The 19,206-nt window shown below is 40.9% G+C and overlaps 2 protein-coding genes across 3 annotated transcripts in view; one reads left to right on the forward strand and one right to left on the reverse strand.

The window, feature by feature from the left end:
• Positions 1 to 453: 453 nt before the first annotated feature.
• LOC145458342 (protein LSM12-like) lies at positions 454 to 19,059 on the reverse strand. Its single transcript, XM_080336679.1, has 2 exons — positions 19,048 to 19,059; positions 454 to 1,304 (listed from the first exon to the last, which is right to left on the reverse strand). Exon 2 carries the CDS (start codon positions 1,208 to 1,210, stop codon positions 638 to 640), a length of 573 nt encoding a protein of 190 aa, XP_080192805.1. The 5' UTR covers positions 1,211 to 1,304; positions 19,048 to 19,059; the 3' UTR covers positions 454 to 637.
• Positions 7,450 to 19,206, forward strand: part of LOC145458341 (rho GTPase-activating protein 24-like) — a 28,174-nt gene continuing 16,417 nt past the window's right edge. Inside the window, exons 1-4 of one of the 2 annotated variants that reach the window (XM_080336677.1) lie at positions 7,450 to 8,823; positions 15,866 to 16,109; positions 17,394 to 17,484; positions 17,566 to 17,676. In XM_080336677.1, the coding sequence (XP_080192803.1) occupies positions 7,955 to 8,823; positions 15,866 to 16,109; positions 17,394 to 17,484; positions 17,566 to 17,676 (1,315 nt within the window). In that variant the 5' untranslated portion in view covers positions 7,450 to 7,954. Of the gene's footprint in view, positions 8,824 to 13,891; positions 14,338 to 15,865; positions 16,110 to 17,393; positions 17,485 to 17,565; positions 17,677 to 19,206 lie in introns of those variants that run through there. The other variant, XM_080336678.1, reaches the window with a different exon arrangement.

Raw genomic sequence — 19,206 nt, forward strand, 5'->3', positions numbered from 1 at the left:
GTTGCAATCGATACAATCTGATCTGTCCATTGCAGGCATAATGTATCATCTAACCCAGGGCTTGGGCACAGCGATTCCAGTGAAATTATACACCCATGAAAGCATTTTATCACCGACAATTATCATTTCACTACTTTCTGCCGTATGTGGGAACCACAAAACCCCGGTTAGCCGTATTTATCATTCAAAACGTGTGGCACAAGGGTACGCGTATTCATGGTTCAGAGGAATTTCTGTAAATTAGTGACATGGAACTTGGTATTTTCCAGAATGTTCTGTCCAAGCTAGTAATAACAAATTGAAAATAATTCAGCACTAACTGGTGTTTACTTCGTTGTTGCCTAAAACTATGTTCTACTCATATGACATCACAAATACCTGAATACTGGACTCAACTCGGCATCGAATCAACCAGTCCTAATCTGAACCAGGAGATACACCATCAATATCAGGTTTTGAAAGATGACCAAATTTTATTGCAATGCGGATGAAAACATTATACAAACTGGTAGACATTAACCAATGTTTTACATCTCATACAAGCATCAAACTTGATCAAAAGTTTCATGGTCGACTCCATCACCATTGAAAAAAATGCGTTAGTCAAAAGACTATTCATAAAAGGCATAAATTTAAACTAGAGATCCTTTGGTGGGGAGGCACCCTGCTCCTTGTGGTATTTCTCGACGATTTTCTTGACGTGACCCAGAGCTCTAGCATCCTTCCCATCCTTGGCCACGCAGTCTTGGGATCGGTATGGCGGGTTCACCAAAACCTCTTCCATCACAACTATACTCTTGTCGTTCCATGTACATTGCTGGATTGTCTTAAAAATGTAGGAGAAAACCTTTTGACCTTCCGGAGTGACGCCCATGCTGGTGGCTTGAGCCATGTTGACCTTCGCTTGCATCTCTTGAGCGAGTCTCTTCTTAAGCTGCAGCAGATTGAGGGACGGCAACTCGGGCGCCTCGTCCGTGCATTCGCTTAAAACTTTCACCTCGCTGACGTAATGCAGATTCAATAATATGATGTTATTCTGCTTTGCATTTCCGCTGGTGGGCGGTTGACGCAGCACCATCGTCTTGCTGGCGTGATCGAATGCGATGACATCGCCGACGTGGTCTACGTCGTGAATGGTCTTGCAACTAACTTTTGTTCCAATGCTGAAGTACTCATCAGAAGACACGCTGTTAGAAGCCATCCCTACCATGACAAGATATTTGTCACAGTTTAAGCAGTTTCTCAAAACCACTCTTCAGTTCATCATACCACAATCAACCAATAACTTTACAAAATTTTAATAGCTAGATAAAAATAAAATAGCAGAGTTATTGAAGCATATATATATATACCGATACAATTCACATCTGTATCAATAATTGGTACATATTTGACCTTTCCACATCTTGAACACGGATGAAATCGCAATAAGTGATGCTCGAATACTCGACTCGAAGCTAAATACCATAGATTCAGGCACTCAATCTTGCACAGTCTTAAATAGAGTGCATCATATTACCAACGCGTGCAAAAGTTGAGCCTGAAGCATCAAAGTTGTAAAATTCCTGCACAAAAAGCTTCAACCAGGCAATGTCGAAATATAGAGAATAGAGTACATTCCACGATGCATAGTGCATACCAACCATGGCATCACCAATATGGTAGATTCACCGCTATTACATGGAATGTCTATACTAGCCATGCGAAACACAGGTCACAGGCGAGAACATTCCTTGCAATTGAGCAGCCGTGCTTTCATCAACTAAACCGTAGAAAATGAAATGAACTATGTTTCGGTTATGATGACAGCGATGCATTTTAACGACCAAACTCAAATTATCTACTTGTTGAAATGGGTGGATCAAGGTAACGCTGGCAGAAACATTTCTCACAAGTAAATAAATGCCGTTTCGATCAAGCAGATGCCTTCCGCGGAAAGAATAATTAATGATTATTCAACTGGATTCTACATCATATTTAAAAGTCATCAACCACTTCAGATTAAAGCAATTAACTTACGGAGATGAGATCAACAAGAACGTTTCAGGCGTAGGCAAAAATAATGAATTGCTTTTTGGCAATTGTAATCAGTTTGGTTGCCAGACGTTCGTGCATCAGACAGAATTGCTGCTGAATCCGAAACACTCTTCTAGTCACATAAGTATTACGTGAAATGAAACCTATGGTATGCGCTTAGCGAAAATTCCAAAGTTATACGGGCAAGATAAGCCGTGATCAAGTGCTCAAAAGAAAAAATTTATCGTTGCCAAAGTCAAGTTATTAAGGACACCATTAGGCCATCACAGTCATAAACGCTAGCCTTACCGCTATTACAAGTAATTCAAAATGAACGAAAAACAAAATATCACACTCACGACACATGCGCATCAGGGAGTGAGGCAGAATTTATTGAGCAATTTCAGTTTCAGGTTTTATCATTCTACATTAATTCAAAATTCATAGCAGGCAGCTCAACCCTAACCTCAGTGGCTTATATCCTGATAATTGGCCAAATGAACATACATGATAATTTACTAATCAATTCATAATCCAGTTGATCACAATTAGCATAATATTCATAGCCTATATCATTGCAGTATTTGCACATGGCCGGACAAAATATTCGACAAGTCAATAAGGTGTGACTGTGTGAGACACTTCCCTTGGCGTGGGCAGTATAGGCCTATACAGTCAACTAAACGTCATTCAACGTTGATTTGACAACTGACCTCAGGGTTGAAATGCAATACACTGTCACAAACAGACAACTTTATGGAATTTTAATGGGGTATTAATGGGAGGATTGACGGACCGTCCGATTTAGCGATTTCCCTGGCCTACTCTATCAGCCTGTCATTCAGAACGTGGAAACCGGCACAATCCAAATCAAGGGATGGTATTTGGATACTATAATAATAGTAGAGTAAAGATTCGTCCTTGTTAGTGTACCGACAGACCAGATGAAATTTCAAATGACTACGATTGTAAAGCTTCAAAAAGGAAGCAAAGATATACATATGAAAATATAAACAAGTACTCATCTTGAACTGGGAAATAGCATTTGCATTTTCAGGTAACCCACAATTCGCTCAAGTCACCATTCCTCACGAGTACGAGGAAACGGAAATTCGTGCGCCGTTCTTGAATTACCGTACACGTTATTGATATGGATTGAACGTGAAATCTGAAAACATAAAGCCATGACCAGTGAGCTGTGTAGTACATCAAGTATTCACTAGAGAGCGCAATTCCGATATCGGTTTGTAGACAGTTCACTCATCGTCTATTTGTTTTCGCCAAAGACGGAAGCCATGCTTTGTGATCTCATATTTCTTCTCTTCGAGGACTTCGTGGCATTATAGATTACTAACCTACGTAGGTTAGTAATCTATAGTGGCATACAAATCCGGAAATCGTAATTAGCATTTTGTGAGCGGCATATCAACACGGGGTGGGGACTGTAAATATGCCGCAGTTCAAGTGGAATAAGCAGTAGTTTGATGATAGCAGTCACAGTCAATAATTAATTTAGTTATGGTTTGATTGTGGGCTGTGGCCCTCCCTCTATATCCCCCCTCACTTCGTTACACCTTTTTGTCCGCGATTACGGCCGACACCCTTTCTCTGGCGAATCAAGTCCGGCGATCGAGTGAATTTCAACTCCAGTCGCGCGAATTTTTTTAAAGTAAATGATCGAATTTCATCAATAATATGTGTGTACAGCTGTACACTGTACAGTGTACGTTCAGTACACGGGCAAATACAATTCATATAGATGATCAAGTGGCTTCGAACACTGAGAGCACCCCATCATAAAACTTGAGCAATATGCCACACGTGACCTCGCTGGTAAGTCGCTACTTTAAAGGTATTGGAATCGCTCACACGCAGGCTACCAAACCATGCGAGTTCATATTCGCAATTTTTCAAGGGGCGATAATGTCCTGTGTGAATCGCATATCTACCGCGGGGGCCTGATTGCAAGGCGATGAAGATTCGGTGCAAGCCATTTTAGGCACCCAACATCAAAAAACGACTTCGGCAAGCATGCATGGGTTTTTTCGTCGTCAATCATTCTGGGAGCACACTTCACGGGCCGCATATTAGCCGAAAATGTGTTTGTTTTCGCGTTTGATTTTTTTCGCAGATATATATCAGGGTTGCCAGACATCTTTTGAGAAAAGGGGCCAAACAGTGCCGGAAAAGGGGCCAAAAAGGGCCAAATTGTTCAATAACGTTAATAACGTAGCAACATTACCCACAGACCTTATCATCTGGAATTCCAGTCTTATATTGTTTATACTGTTTTAGGACACCAAAGCAACTACTTAAAACTACACTGGATCCAACTACAAGACTGCTATTATTTCAAGCGTATTTTCCAACTGAATATAAAATCGTAAAATAAAACTTTTTGTGCAATAATATGAGAGTGATTAAATTTTATGAATTTTAATTAAAAATTGAGAGAGAAGTTTCTTTATATTTGAAACTTTACTCAAGTTTTAGGTTTTTCACCAAAACCTTCAGGTTATATGTTGAAGTTTTATTCTTTGAAATTTCTATCAATCATCAAGTACTGTAAGGGTGTAGGCTACTCTTTTTCAAACTTTTTCTGCTAGTTCGCTTCCAGCCATGTTCAATGCTTTTTCGTCCACCTGTTCAAATCTGTATTTACAATTCCAACACAGTCTACATTCTACATATGGAATCCAAATCTTCATCTTCTACAGTGTTTCCACGGAATCCTTGACATTGGCAAACATGGTCAGCTAAATTTGCGAGATACATTTATTTGAATAGCTAGTTTGAAGGTAGCCTATGTCTCAACTGCTTCCAAAAAGGGCCAAATATTGAAAAGAAAGGGCTAAGGGGCCAAATTGATTTTTTTGGGGCCAACTGCTTCTAAAAAGGGCAAAATTTGTGGAATTTGGCCCCAAAAGGGTCAATCTGGCAACCCTGATGTAGGCCTATATATGGTCATTTGCGCCACGACAGTAAGTTATAGTGTCTCAGGTCTTCATAATATGTCGGACAACTCGATCCCATGCTAGCGCTCTTTTGCCATAGGTCTCTCTCGTTTTTCATGCGCCCGTAACTTGATCTTCACTTGCTGCTGACATTTCACTCGACTCACCTTCACTATTGCCGTTCAAATACTGCTACGGCGGTGAAGTCAGCGATAAGACGCCCAGATAAACCTCCGTTGCATAGAAAGTAGACAGAACCGGGATTCGAACTCACTTCCATCGGTGTCGTAACCAAGTGCGTGTCACTCGCTTCCCCATGTCTTGGGGCGGGGGGCATGGACCTGTTTGGACGCCGTGGACTTGTCGGCCATTGAGTGAATATTTCGGCTTAGCTGTTGGACCATGCTGGCGCGGTATTTTATTCGGCCAGTTGATTACTTCGGTGGTGTTCCTAATTACCGCAAGGCTTCCAAAATCTCCTTCGTGATACGAGCGTTTGTGAGCGTCGGCGCCCTCCTAGCAGGTGGCCCGGGTTCGATTCCCGCCGTCGGTGGTTATTCTTGGCTCCTCGTCCCCCGCGTCGACAGCGATGGCGACAAAAAGCTCAGAAAAAAAATACCCGATAAAGAAAGAATAAGAGCAAGAAATAGCCTCGAAAAAAAGACTGACGAAGAAAGAATAACATCGAAAAAGACTGTGCCATCGGGCACTATGTCGAGGCGGATGCCAGTTCAAGAGACCCCATATGATGGTTGGTCGTTCGGCATCCCCCTATCTGTTCATTACATCGCATTGTGCATTGTGTGTCGTGGGCAGATGAAATAATAATCTGACGATTGATTGATTGCTTTCTGTTGCATGGGTACAACAACGGTGTTTGACCACAAGCTTTATGAACTTAGACTACAAGACACTCGGAGCCCATCTCTGAATCATGATGAAGAATCAGTATAATAACGGTAGACTCGACAACAAGTTACTAGTCTGCGCTCGAAATTATCGGACCACGATATCATATCTGTATCGCTCGACTACTATAACATATGCCTCTTTATTTTCTTATTTTTTCCGTCCTATTTTAACTTCTGTTAGTAATGGTTCATGACCATTTTTGCATGTTGAATTTGGGACTACAAAGTTAAAACGGGTTGTTTGATTGAATGGCCGCTACAAGTCGTCTTGGTTCCTTCCTATCGAGTCATTTATCGCAATCTTGCGATGTGGTGAAAATTTACTGATCGAATTACTGAACTACTGAATTACTGAAGTAAGTTCGGGCAAGTCACGGTCGGATTGCGTCTGGTCATGGAAACACGGCCGACATGAACAACGCATTTCATTTCTGTCGTGCATAGAAACGCAGTAATTGTGTCTTTAGTATGGCAGTATACATTCTGCGTCTTGGGCGGATGAAAATAATAGAACCGCTGATTATTATGTTTAATAATAACATGACTTTCAAGAAACTAAATATATCACCTGTCGCCAGATGGCGATATGAATACATAACATAAAATACATCGAGAATCTTTATTTGAAAACCTTGCAAAGTAATACCTAACACACTGAGAATGCAGTTGAATGAAATAAAAAAATAATAAACACGATATTGGCGGGTGGCCTGCTACAACAATGCCATAAAGCCTCCCTCGCTTACTAGCAGAAGTCGTTACACCCAATACTGACAAGTGCTTTATCGCTTTAGGTATCGGAAAGAGCCTTCAAATAATAATTAAAAATTTTAGCTTAGTTTTGAAACAATTCTACGAAATCCTGCGAATGTCATATTTCATCATTGCTACTTTACAATTTTTATGATGATGTGACGGTGTTGGGTATTATATATTAAAAGGAACGCAAACTTCTAGCATTATGTACAAGTGTACGTACATTGTACAACTGTACAGTGTAGCCTACAGTGAACACCATGACATGGACAGGACGCTCTTTAATTTTTTAAATGGAACATAGGGTTTTACTACCAATGCTCATCAGTTTTCGACAATATTTACATGACCGTTATGTGATGTAGGTAGAATTGGAGTGATAACATAGCCTTCTTGTAGATGTATTCTATACATCTATTGACCCAGCCATTTGGTTGGTCACCGGGATATCCGTCTGTATGGTTGGTCAAATAATGGTCACTAAATTCAAGTCTGCTTAACTTGAAAGGTCGGGATTGACTGTCTGCGATATTTCACAGAAAATACAATATCTTAGTTGTCATGTGTACGTATCCAAAATGTCATTCTCATTTTTTTCCGTAAGAGATTGTACAGGGTACACGCAATGCAGACGATATGTGTTTTTCTTATATAGATCTCTCATAAATGATAACTGTTGCTGAGATAACAAAAGACCGTGAATATCCAGTGAATTTGCATGGATGCGTGTGACACGCAAGTTGAATAGAAATGCATGTTGCTGGCATGCATGCCTAAACGACTGATTAGTTCTGCAGCGTCGTAAATAATGCAAGCAGCATAGGCGATGTCTAGTCCAGCGCATGTCGTGCTATCGGCGGATTCAATCGATTGACGTAATTTACAGGAAGAAGCCTCGAGGTAACTGATTTCTACTATAGGCCGTATTCGATCAAAGGGAAGGCATATGTAGCGCGGGCTTTCGTTAGACTATAATCTCGTTAAAAACGTTGGAGCATTCTGTCACAAGGGAATCATACGTCGTGTCGCCGTGCGTGCTGTATGAATTTGAAAACGTTCGGAAGTAGTATCGAGTGTAATTACGCCTGAAGCGCCGTCTGGTCGTTTAGCTACAATGTCAATTCAACTGGACTTGGTGTGATATGATATGAGACTGTTACAAGCCACCCAAGGCAGGATATTTCGTCACTAACAATTTATAGTGGTGACTCGTGATCATCTATTCTTTTGCATACAGTCACCTTTATCAGATGGCCAAGTAATCCATTCGTGTGACTTTTTCGTGGTTAGTAATCGTACACATTTAATTGTTCGCACATGGAGGGCGATCAGGACTTTTTAGAGAGCGTTCTAACGGAGTACAACCAGCGTTATCAGCATGCAGTCGTTTCGGATGTCGATGCCAGTGATTTGTACAGCGAACCGGAACTAACAAGCCATGACGTGATCGGACCTATCGCTTCGAACAAACGGAAAGCACCCACGAAACCGAGGCGAAAGGCTTCATCTAGCCAATCAACCGCCAGCTTTCTGGGAGACTTGGACCTTGGCGATCCGGTTAATATTCAAGAAATCATGGACACCGTGAGAGCCAAGAATGAAACCGCGCTGCATGAGGGAGGCTCGGTTACCCATGAATACAACGACGCCGACTCCTCCGAAAACACCTCCATCAACTCGCATCAGTCAGTATCGAGAGAGCTGAGCATTGACAAAGAAAATAAAGCAACGTTTAATTCGTCTTCCAACGAAATAACCAGCGACCAGCATATTTACAGTGACCCCGACCACACATTCACGGTAGATCTCATCCCGCCAACGTTACCATCGAGATCCAATCAACAGCGTTCCAACTCGTCATGCGCACTTGACAGAATCAATTCGATGGAGGACATATCCTGCATAGGGGAGAACGATTGTGTTGCTCCGAAATTGGGTTCTGGACGCATGAAAGCGTCGGCGTCGGTACAGAGTAATTTAGACCTGATAGGTACAGAATCATCAAGCCCGGCCAAAAGGCTGGGGCGATTTGGCAGTCGTCGCAGTCGTGATAGGGGTAATCCCTCGGATAAAGATTTTGGGCACATACTCGACGCCGCGGCGTCAAACGCTAGCAGTGCGTACGCCAAACTGCGTCAACTCAAGAACAAGGCCAAGAAGGATATATTGGGTAGCAAACCTGGGAAGTAAGTGACGCTTTTTTGTGGAACGCCTTCCTTAATAAGTTTCTCCGTTAACTCGAGCGCTTTGGGAAATGAATATATATCATGGACAGTTGCTGGAAGTTTTCCGATGCCACAAAATCATTTTTTAATCAAGCTCCATATTCCGTATAGTCACAAATATACAATTGTCTTTGTCGAACGACTTCCCAGCATTAACAACATGGTATGTGTAACGGAATCGCGTTAGTGGCGAAATCTTTCCGAAGTCGAAGTCGAATCGATCGATGTGGTATCGCGTTGTGGACGGCATAATCGTAAATAATAATGCATATCCGCCTCGTTGACAATAAGATTTCAGGCTAGCCGTGAAAGTTTTCAAAAGTTGAGTTCATAAATCCATCACTATTATTGTTTCGACTGAAATTACTGTAAATTTCAAAATTAGACCCGATAATTGTAAGCTGATAATTGTTTGTGGCTAAGAATAGCACGGAAGAATGTCTGGATTGTCTACTCCCTCTATCGGTCAATCAAGGTCAATTTATCACTGTGTCTGTGTGTGTGTGTGTGTGTGTGTGTGTATGAATGAAATGAGAATAGGTGATGAACGGGAAATCGTGCTTGGGATATATTTGGGGCAGATTGATCTTCCGCATTGAACGTGTAGTGATTTGCATCAATACTTCAATTACGAATATACCTATACCTTAATAATAGTAATCCGTACACTTATGTTGGTCTCATTTTTATGTGTTCGAAATTCACTTCGTATAGGTTCTGGCATGCAAACCACCAACGACCGATATTGATGAATCATCAATTTACGTGACATTACGAAAGCAGAAGTATCGATTGTGATAGTCACGACACCACCAAATACCAGTTCACTCCACATTATTTTCAACAAACATTGCCAAAATGTATGAGATTTGCTGAAGTTTGATGGTTTACACCAGGGGTCACCAACACGCGGCCCGCGAGGTCATATTTTGCGGCCCGCGACGTGATTTGAGATTTCGGTTGAAAGCTAAGAAAACCATTTTGAAATGCAGTTTCAAGTATTGTTTTTGTTGTTGTTTAAAAATAAGCTATTCGCCTTTGCCCAACATCACTATTTGTCACTAGCTAAAACGGCTTTGGAGATGGCAACAGCATTCCATCGAGGGAGAATAATCCACTGAAATGAATGGGCTGGGCATATTGCCTTGACGTGCAATGTCCAAAACACTGCCAAGATCGAGGCGCTTAGAAAACGGCATAGGGCAGTGGTTCACTGGTGGGCGCGCCCCTCTTGTAGGGGCGGGCGTGGACGCATCTGAAAGAGGGCGCGGAGCTGCGGTCAACTGAAAAAATTTTCGCGCTCCGCGCAATTTAGTCCAGGGTTGTAATGACTCGAGTCATGACTCGACTCGAGTCAGACTCGAGTCACGATTTTCGGATGACTCGACTCGACTCGAGTCATTTTCTCAAAATACGGAAATGACTCGACTCGACTCGAGTCGATCTGTGTATTGACTCGACTTGGACTCGAGTCATTGCGCATGACTCGAAGCAAGTCATTGACTCGAGATTCAGACGGCGAAGATCGACATTTCCTTGTAATTTCGAAGCCAACACACTATTTGGATTTCGTCTATTCGTACTGGTGCTTGAAAATGCGACCAGAAACTGCTAAAAGTGAGGAAAATTGATATATTATAAATGCGAACCATTCAATATCACCAAACAGAGTTTAAAAAGTGGGTTTGGGAAGACTTTAACTGGAAACTGAGCAGTCAACACAATGACTTGGACTCGGACTCGATCCTCTGTTCGCTGACTTGGACTCGGACTTGACTCGGTGAGAATTGAAAATGACTCGACTGGATTCGAGTCAAAAATATAAAAGTGAGATTGACTTGTGACTCGGAGCCTTGTGACTTAGTTACAACCCTACAATTTACATAAAATTTACGCTTTGTGTATGGTCCGGAATTCATATTATAGAATTCTCTCATCAACAGTCATAACCTTCCATGCCATCAAACTATCCGTTGGGATTGCTAGCATTCTGGTTGCATTTTGTGATATGACGATAACGGGGGAGCGAAAGTTTTCAGTATCATAAAGGGGGGGCGTGTCAAAAAATGTTTGAAAACCACTGGCTTACGGCTTCCCCACAAGATCAAGCTTTACGTGGGGATGTTCTTTCAGCTAGTAACGTATCTCGCTATCCTCAATATCGATTCCTTATTCGCTGAAAAGCGTTTCTAGTTCAAAATAAAATGAAATTGATGATAATGATTTTTTGTTGTATTTGTAATCCTTTGATAAAATATTACTTCTTTTGTGGTCACTACGCCCGTTGCCTAAATAAAGTAGCACGGCGCTGTACTGACGTAGAGTTTTAAAACGATAGTTGCCTAGTTTATACCGATATCGAATTCATGCGGCCCGCGACCGCTACGAAATTTGAAAAGTGGCCTGCGACCCGTTTTGAGTTATCGACCCCTGGTTTACACGATATATTTTGATATTGTACACAGTATATACTATATACTATATATATAGGTCTAGCTCTGTCTTCCTACAAACTAGAGCACCATCACTATACAGCAACTGATATCAAGGATAATATCGACGTATCTGGAATGTTTTGGTTTTTATTATTCCATAGTTACTTCGACTATTGTTCGCGATACTGTTAGCGAATGGAGTTTAGTTCAAGATTCTTCAATTACACAGATATTTCACACGCATTAGACATCATAACAATACGACCCGATAGTCTTGTCAGATTGTTGTGAATATCTCTGTCACTAGTTCACAACTGCACAAGAAGGCTAGAGATCATATCAAACAAGGGTCACGCAGGCGTGTGGTTCAGCCATCCATTGTGCTTCTCCAAATCGAAATGCTTCGATACGTTTTGCTTACGGGAAACAACAACAAATCTGTAGCGAAAGTCTCCGTTTTACGTGACAATATATATATATATCTATGTTCGATAACGAGAATCTACTTTGTAGCAGTCTGAAAACATTCAGGTTTCTATAATGACGTCACAACATAGAAATTCGCTTTTAGAAGATCTTTCGTTTCGCAGAACGAAGTCTCTCTGAATTTGTGTATTGTGCATTACGCAACTTTCATGTCGAGTTTGAAAATTTGGACCTATGGGGTAATCCAGAGCAGTTGGCAGTCTTTCAGTTTGAAATCGATTGGCATATATCCTTTATTCATGCCAAAGAATGAATGAGGCGTAATGCAGAACTATGTAGATATTCACCGAAGAGAGACTGTTTGGGACATATGCTTGCTCTATCTCAACAGCCCGCCATGTTCAATATGTCGATGTACAATATTAAGGTGATTTAATAATGACCGCGATCCGATGATCGATATACTACCGCGTTTCGTTTTATAAAGTACCGTATATATGAAAACAACAAAGTCGAAACGATAACATGTGTCATGCGTAGTTTGCGTACTGCGTATAGGTCTCCATCGAAATTCGCGGAGGGCAAACCATGTAGTTTCGTTGTCATTACGTATGTTTTGTCTGTATATTTGGATCGGGCATTGCATATATTTCGGGCTCTTTCACATAACGGTGACGCGAATTATTTATCATGCGACTTGGGATGCGACATGACGCTCTTAGCGCCTGTTGTTTCATCAACAACCGGTTAGGTGATTGGGACATAATTAGTGCCAAGGTACAGATTTGGACAATTTTCGATTCCCAATCTACAATCACCACAAATATAACACGTACAGCGAGTTCAATACCCACTGTTATTTTCCATGATGATTTGTCGGCGTTTATTGTAAGATAGCCTACGACTTGTGATCGAGGAACCAATACACAGATTACACACGGTGCATATCCTCATTTCATTTTTGGAGATCAATTGCACCCAAGTTAACAAATTACAGTGTTGAGAGTGTTCGAGATGCGCCATTAACAGTTTTCCGGGCTTTCCAAATGCAATCCTTGTCACATCCTGTCGTCCGCCGTCTTATTTAGTTCTCTCGATTCAATATCTGAATCCTCGAAATTCCTGTTAACCATCAGCGGAGCGTATCGTTAATAAGTAGGGCGATTTTTTCTACCTAAAAATTTTGACCTAAAAAATCAAAATTTTGACATTCTTTTACCTTAAAAAACCCAATTTTGACCAATTTTTTACCTAACGTATGCAAATTTTCTCACTTAATGTTAGAATTGTACTACTTATCTTCATTTCTGGTTGGAATTGTCTGTCCTTACGAAGTAGTTTGACCTGAAAAAAGAACAAGAACTGACATATTTTTACATGAAAAAACTTTATTCCAACGAAATCTGGCCCTATGACGAATTTTAATAGTTACATCACGTATTATGGTAGATATAAACGAAATGTAGGTTGCGAAACAATTTTGACATTTTTTGACTAATCGCTACAATTTTGACAAAATTTTGACATTTTTTGACTAAATGCTACAATTTTGACAAAATTTTGGCATTTTTTTGACCAAACGCTACAATTTTGACAAAATTTTGACTTTTTTGACACGTCAGAAAAATCGCCCTATCAATAAGTAATTCAGTAACTGGTCGGTACATTGAAATTTTACATGCTCCACGTGACAATGGTGCAAAACTTTGTGACCATTTCATAGCAGTCAAACTAAAAGACGAAATGATAAATTACAAACTCAGAATTATGTTTCGATCCGAATCGGGTACTTTCGAATATGTCTGTCCGGAGCCACACATGCTTCCATGTTCTGGGAGGCAACCATGCTTCCATGTTCTGTTAAAGTCCAAAATACAGCAACTCCCTTGCTGGCGCAGATTGCCAATCTGTCCGTTATATGAACTAGTGCTATACCCAGACCTACCCAGACCTACTCTATGTATCTTAAAGGTCACTTCGTTGTAACGATTTCATCATTGCTATACTGCGAGGGTAGAAAATGGCAATATGGACAAAGATATAATGACTGAAGCCAACTGTATACCATTCAATTGCCTAAAATCAAATTGAATGCAAGCGTTACATTGTAGCAAACAAGTCGCTGCAACAGAATACGTCATAACAATTTGCAACGACATAGTACCAAATTTGTCAATGCAAACCAGATGTTCCATTCAGGCAATCGTAGCTCGTATTGGTTCACATTTTGTTCGAGGATGTCGATATTGATATACATGATCTTCTTTCGCAAGTTAACGGTGGACAGACCCAGCTACCATGAAAATGACGTGACTGGTATTCGACCGTTCCTCGAAAAGTAGAATCGGCAGACCGTGGTTGCCTTTTATGGCTGAAAACCGCGACCGACCGTGGTTGTTCTGAAGTCGCAGCATAATTACAGATTACGGAAGTATTCCGCCAATGCTGATGAAGGCGGTTCAGCTGGGTCTTGTGCTAATCCATAGGCGATACATAATTCCATCACTTCGCTGCGAATGCGCTTATTATGACCGACGGTGCATCGCGTAGCATCGCCGAATTGCCACAAGATGAAACTCGATTACAAGTGGCGTAGCTTGCGAAGATTCGGCAGGTTGTTCGTTGTACTGCAAAATAGTTTTTATCGTGTTATTATTATTATTATTATTATTTCGTAACTTGGTGTGTGATAAGACAGCGATGTCTGAAAACTGCGTACGGACCATATGGTGATAAATAGCGAGAATGTGTTGCTATTTGCTTGAAGATGATCAATAATGGTCCGGATGAACTTTGGAAATCGCAGCAGTAACGAATTCGAGTTGAATTATTCATGAGGGCTATCGATTTTAAAGTAAATTCTTGGAATATGTAGGGTCCATCAGGGGATGATTTCAAATAGTGAAATCACATGTAGGATGAGCATAATTGTCATCCAGATAATATGTTCGGGACGCGAATCGCGTGTAGTACTGCGACATTCTTCTGACATTATATTAACCACCAAATAGCCTGACCCATATTGCTGGTAGAAAATAGAGTGCTAATAATGCGCAATTATGACAATGACAATGCTCTCTATATGTGGCTCGGTGTGGGGATATTTTGCGTTTCCTTTGCGTTGATAGCGTGGTTACTGATGTCATCGAAGACTTCGAAGTGCCCGCACAGGCACACTGTACACAGTCCATTGAAATTCAATCTTACAATTGGATGTTGCGATCAATAGCTTACCGTGCTTATATCATTTCTGAGAGACGTGGTTATATGCGCTGTACCGCCACAAGTCGTGATCAAATTAGATGGTTTTGTCACCGAAAAATCAATTGCATTTTATTGCGTCGTAATGACGCGATTGTATTGGCACGTGCCACCGACGTCTTTGCATCTCCTTGTCCAGTGGGTGCTAGATTCGAAATATTATGTAAGTAATTCGTTAGGATTCGTACGTCTTCGGTGATTTTTGTGTTTGATTGCTGATAATAATAATGTCATGTTAGTTTAGTTGTTAACTGATACATCTTGGCGATGTCTGGAGGTAAGGTAGATGCACAGACGACTAACGTCTTGAAATCCTAACTTGAGCTTACGATGTTGGTCAAAGTTGGTACCGGGTTGCTCTTGAGTCTGCAATTCCGAGGAGAGTATCCTGTATATTGCATATCTGTATAAATTCAAGTTAAAAATTTTTAACAGGGCGATGCCTTTGAAATTCATACAAATTTGTGAACAATGGTCAATCTATTAAATGTTATTGTCGGTGTAGTAGGCCGACTCGCAAATGACTCTTAACCTCCGAAATATGACCACAGATATGCAATTGAAATACACCCAGAGGTGCTAAGGATAGTTCCGTAGTCCCCTTGAGGCCTTGAGTCATGACAATTGACCAAAAATTTCCACGAGACAGACTGGTGCATCGATTTTCAAGCCGATGAGCGCACGCTCAAAGCCAGTGCAAAGCGTGGTAATCGCGATATATATAAACATTGTATGTGATATTTAAATCCCGTTGTAGCCCAAAGGGTGGGATCTTAATCATTTCTACACAGCAATCATTGTGTAATATCCATGCTATAGCCTTGAATATCGCTTCATCCACGCACAAGTCTCAGACTTGATACATCTCTTATTCATCGCAGAGGCCAAGTAAAAACAGTTCGAGACTTCGATGACGAAACGCGACGCAAATCTCATTCCAAATCCGACCTGACGCCGTTTACGACGGCCGAAAACGGCTGGGCCAGGACAGACGCGGACAAACCGCTCAAGAGCGGATGGTTGAAAAAGCAAGGCGGAATGAGAAAGACCTGGAGCGATCGATGGTTCGTGCTCACCAAGAAATGTCTGTACTTTTACAAGGATAGAGACGAAGCAAAGCTTTGTGTGAGTTTATAATATTAGGACGTTTTCGACAAGTTTCAATTGGTTTCTTTCATGGTCGAGTACATTTCGCAGTTTCCTAAGCTGTATTTTTATGGTAAACAAAAATAATTAGGTTACTTGAATTCTGTAGCGAATAACTTCTACTTTTTCGAAGTTTCGGCTGACACTCATCAGGGCTAATCGTCCAGTAGAGAATTGGAAAGGACCGTATTATATGTATTAGTATATGTATTGACCCCTTAACGATTTTCTGTGCGTAGCGTTGATTTTGATTTATCGTATTGGAGCAATTATATCGGCCAATATACATATCGACCAAGGCTACGGTTCGGATCGCAACCACCCGATGAATTCGTGTTGAACTTGACTATAATACATGTTATGTCGTCCAGAAATATAGAGGCTAACGCGTGACACATTTAGCCGTTCCTGCTTTTCGCATCACTCGTATTCCTGCGGACTTGCAGTTTCAGTAATGTCAGCCGTCTTTACGCCTAAATTTTAAACTATATGATGGCTATTATCATATACACCGACCTGATTTATATCCAGAGGCGACCAGTAACGAAGTAATGAAGCATACTTCCACTTTTTCGACATACTCGAGTAGGTCTTGCCTACACTGGCGCAAATTACTCAATGGTTATGTTTTTATAGTACTACCACTTCCGCTGGAACAGATTTTTAGGTGAAACTACTTGCTTTTTACACTTTGGGTTTTGGGAGGTTGAAAGTAGGTTTGGGATAAGTTAGCGTCACTTTTTTGTCAGAACTCTTAACAATAAGCGCGTGTAATAGCCATCACAGTAACTGCTGAATATATTTCCGAAGATTGTACTTGTTTGTAGTGCAATTACTCATTTTGTTTTGGTCGCGAAGATGTATCTTGCAATTTCGAAGGTATTATAGCCACCGCCGACTTAGTGCTTTTCAGACCGTTAATTTTTTACTTTTTTACGAAGTAATTTTGTTTTGATACGAATTGGAAATCGCTACTTTTAGCTGTAATTGAGAAGACATTTACCACGAAACTTCCACTTCTACTTGTATTGCAATGTTGCGTACTTTGACCAGCACATCTGTGTCAATATGAGCAGATTGATGAGTATGTGCATTGTGCGAATCTTGATATTGTATATCTTATAGTACTGCGGTATGCGTCTTGTTGGCCTGAATAGAATCTATTGTTGTCTGTTTATATGATGTTACCTTATCACAGAAAGAGAATCGATTTGTATCAAAATTTGATGTCCGCCACACAAGTTTATGATATCAATTATTCAGGGCTCTATTCCCATCACCGGCTGCGAGGTGGATGAGAACCCCCATATCAGCGAAGGTAGCGCAAGCCGGTATGCGTTCGAAATAATACCGGGTACGTATTACCGGATGTGACGACGATACAGCAATTAGGCCATTTTATTCGCATTCGTTAAAACTGATCTTTTTCATACAGAATTTGGCAAAAGGAATCAGAATTCGCAGACGTTTGCCGCGGCGACAAAGAACGACAAGGACAGTTGGATAAAAGCTGTGAATAAAGTTAAAAGCGGTCCTGCCGCAGCAGGTTAGCAGATTGGAGTATTTGGTTGGATTAAGTTTAATCTTGTTCATGAGATATGCACTCAAATATATGAATAACCCGGAAAGAAACGGGAAATTAAACTTATCCTAAACGTGCATTTGACACTACATGCAACTCACAGTGTGTTGATGTCATAATCTCTGACATCATTACATCAGTCATTACCATGCAAAAAACTACCTACGTCTCAGATTGAAATTCCTTGTCCGGGATCAACTGATCGAGGTTGAATTAGGTTGATCATGGTTGATCATGGACCATGGTTGTTGAGTGCCATTTCTTTGGTTCTATGGCAGTTAATAGCCAATCCTGCGGTTTCCCAGTATTTCGCTGTTTTTACTTGCGGTTGTGTGATTTTATGACATAATATTATGACGGAACATATAATGGACGATTAGTCGTTGACTCATCGATAAACTGCGATTATAAATTGCTACATGCTGCGATTTATTTTCCGTCGTATGTATCAAACGTATTATGTGAACTATGCAAAACATCTGGCATCGAATCACTTCTTACCTTGAGAAGACGATGGATGCATTTCAAATAGAGCAGTGTTCGCTCACACTGCATAGTGCACACTGCACAGGCTTCCCTTTAGGTGCAGTTCTTCGTGAAGATTACCAGTAAATTCGGCACTCCGCAGACCCGAAAAGCGAATCCTAACTTACACCTACCTTAACCAAACCCCTAGCCCTAAACCTAACCTAACCCATCTAACCCGAATACTGTGCCGAATTCAACATGCCGTATTCACCAAGTGCCATATATCCCAATTCACGCTCATTTGGAGAAACATTATTACTTTGCAGTATTGATGTATCGCTCGAATATGTACTTAGGTATCGCCTCACGTCATGCAACAAGTGCCAACACAGTGGATTATATTGTTTGCGAGAACTTGGGCTTGGAAATCAATGATTCTATTATGATATTATCTGACCACTTTTTCATCTATAAATATTCGATACTATGTGGTTTGTGGAATTATAATCAGCTATTGTATCAGACGAATGCATATCACAATGACTAACAGGGCAGAAGAGTGCGACATTTGAAGTCGAAGCATGATAATATGGGCGAATAACGCTGTTGTAATACAAGCATAGATAGTGGATAGGCAGTGTCATGAGTCGCAAATAATACGGAAATGACTAAAGCATTTCTCAACGTGAATCGTGCGACTTTTGGCGTAAAGTTATCATCGGTCCGTCGTGCGAGTTCTATATCAGCAATCGATAGAAATGTTCCACCCGAAGCTTCAGAACATATGTATAAATATGTATTCTCGATGAAGTACAAAGGCGCAATAACTAATAGCTGACATGTATCAACCTCCTTGTGACTAATCACATTATAACAACCGCTACTGAGTAAGTCTACTTGTCTGTAATAAAGTGTTCCGATTCTGACTTAAGGAATGTATATTGCAGCGTTTTCGCACAGCTGCCCATTTATTGTTACACCCACACGACCGAAATCTCATCGCATATGATGACTTAATTGTTGTTT

The sequence above is a fragment of the Botryllus schlosseri genome, chromosome 16 (assembly GCF_051294905.1).
Source record: "Botryllus schlosseri isolate E-star chromosome 16, Bs_hap1, whole genome shotgun sequence".
In the NCBI taxonomy this organism is placed as follows: domain Eukaryota; kingdom Metazoa; phylum Chordata; class Ascidiacea; order Stolidobranchia; family Styelidae; genus Botryllus; species Botryllus schlosseri.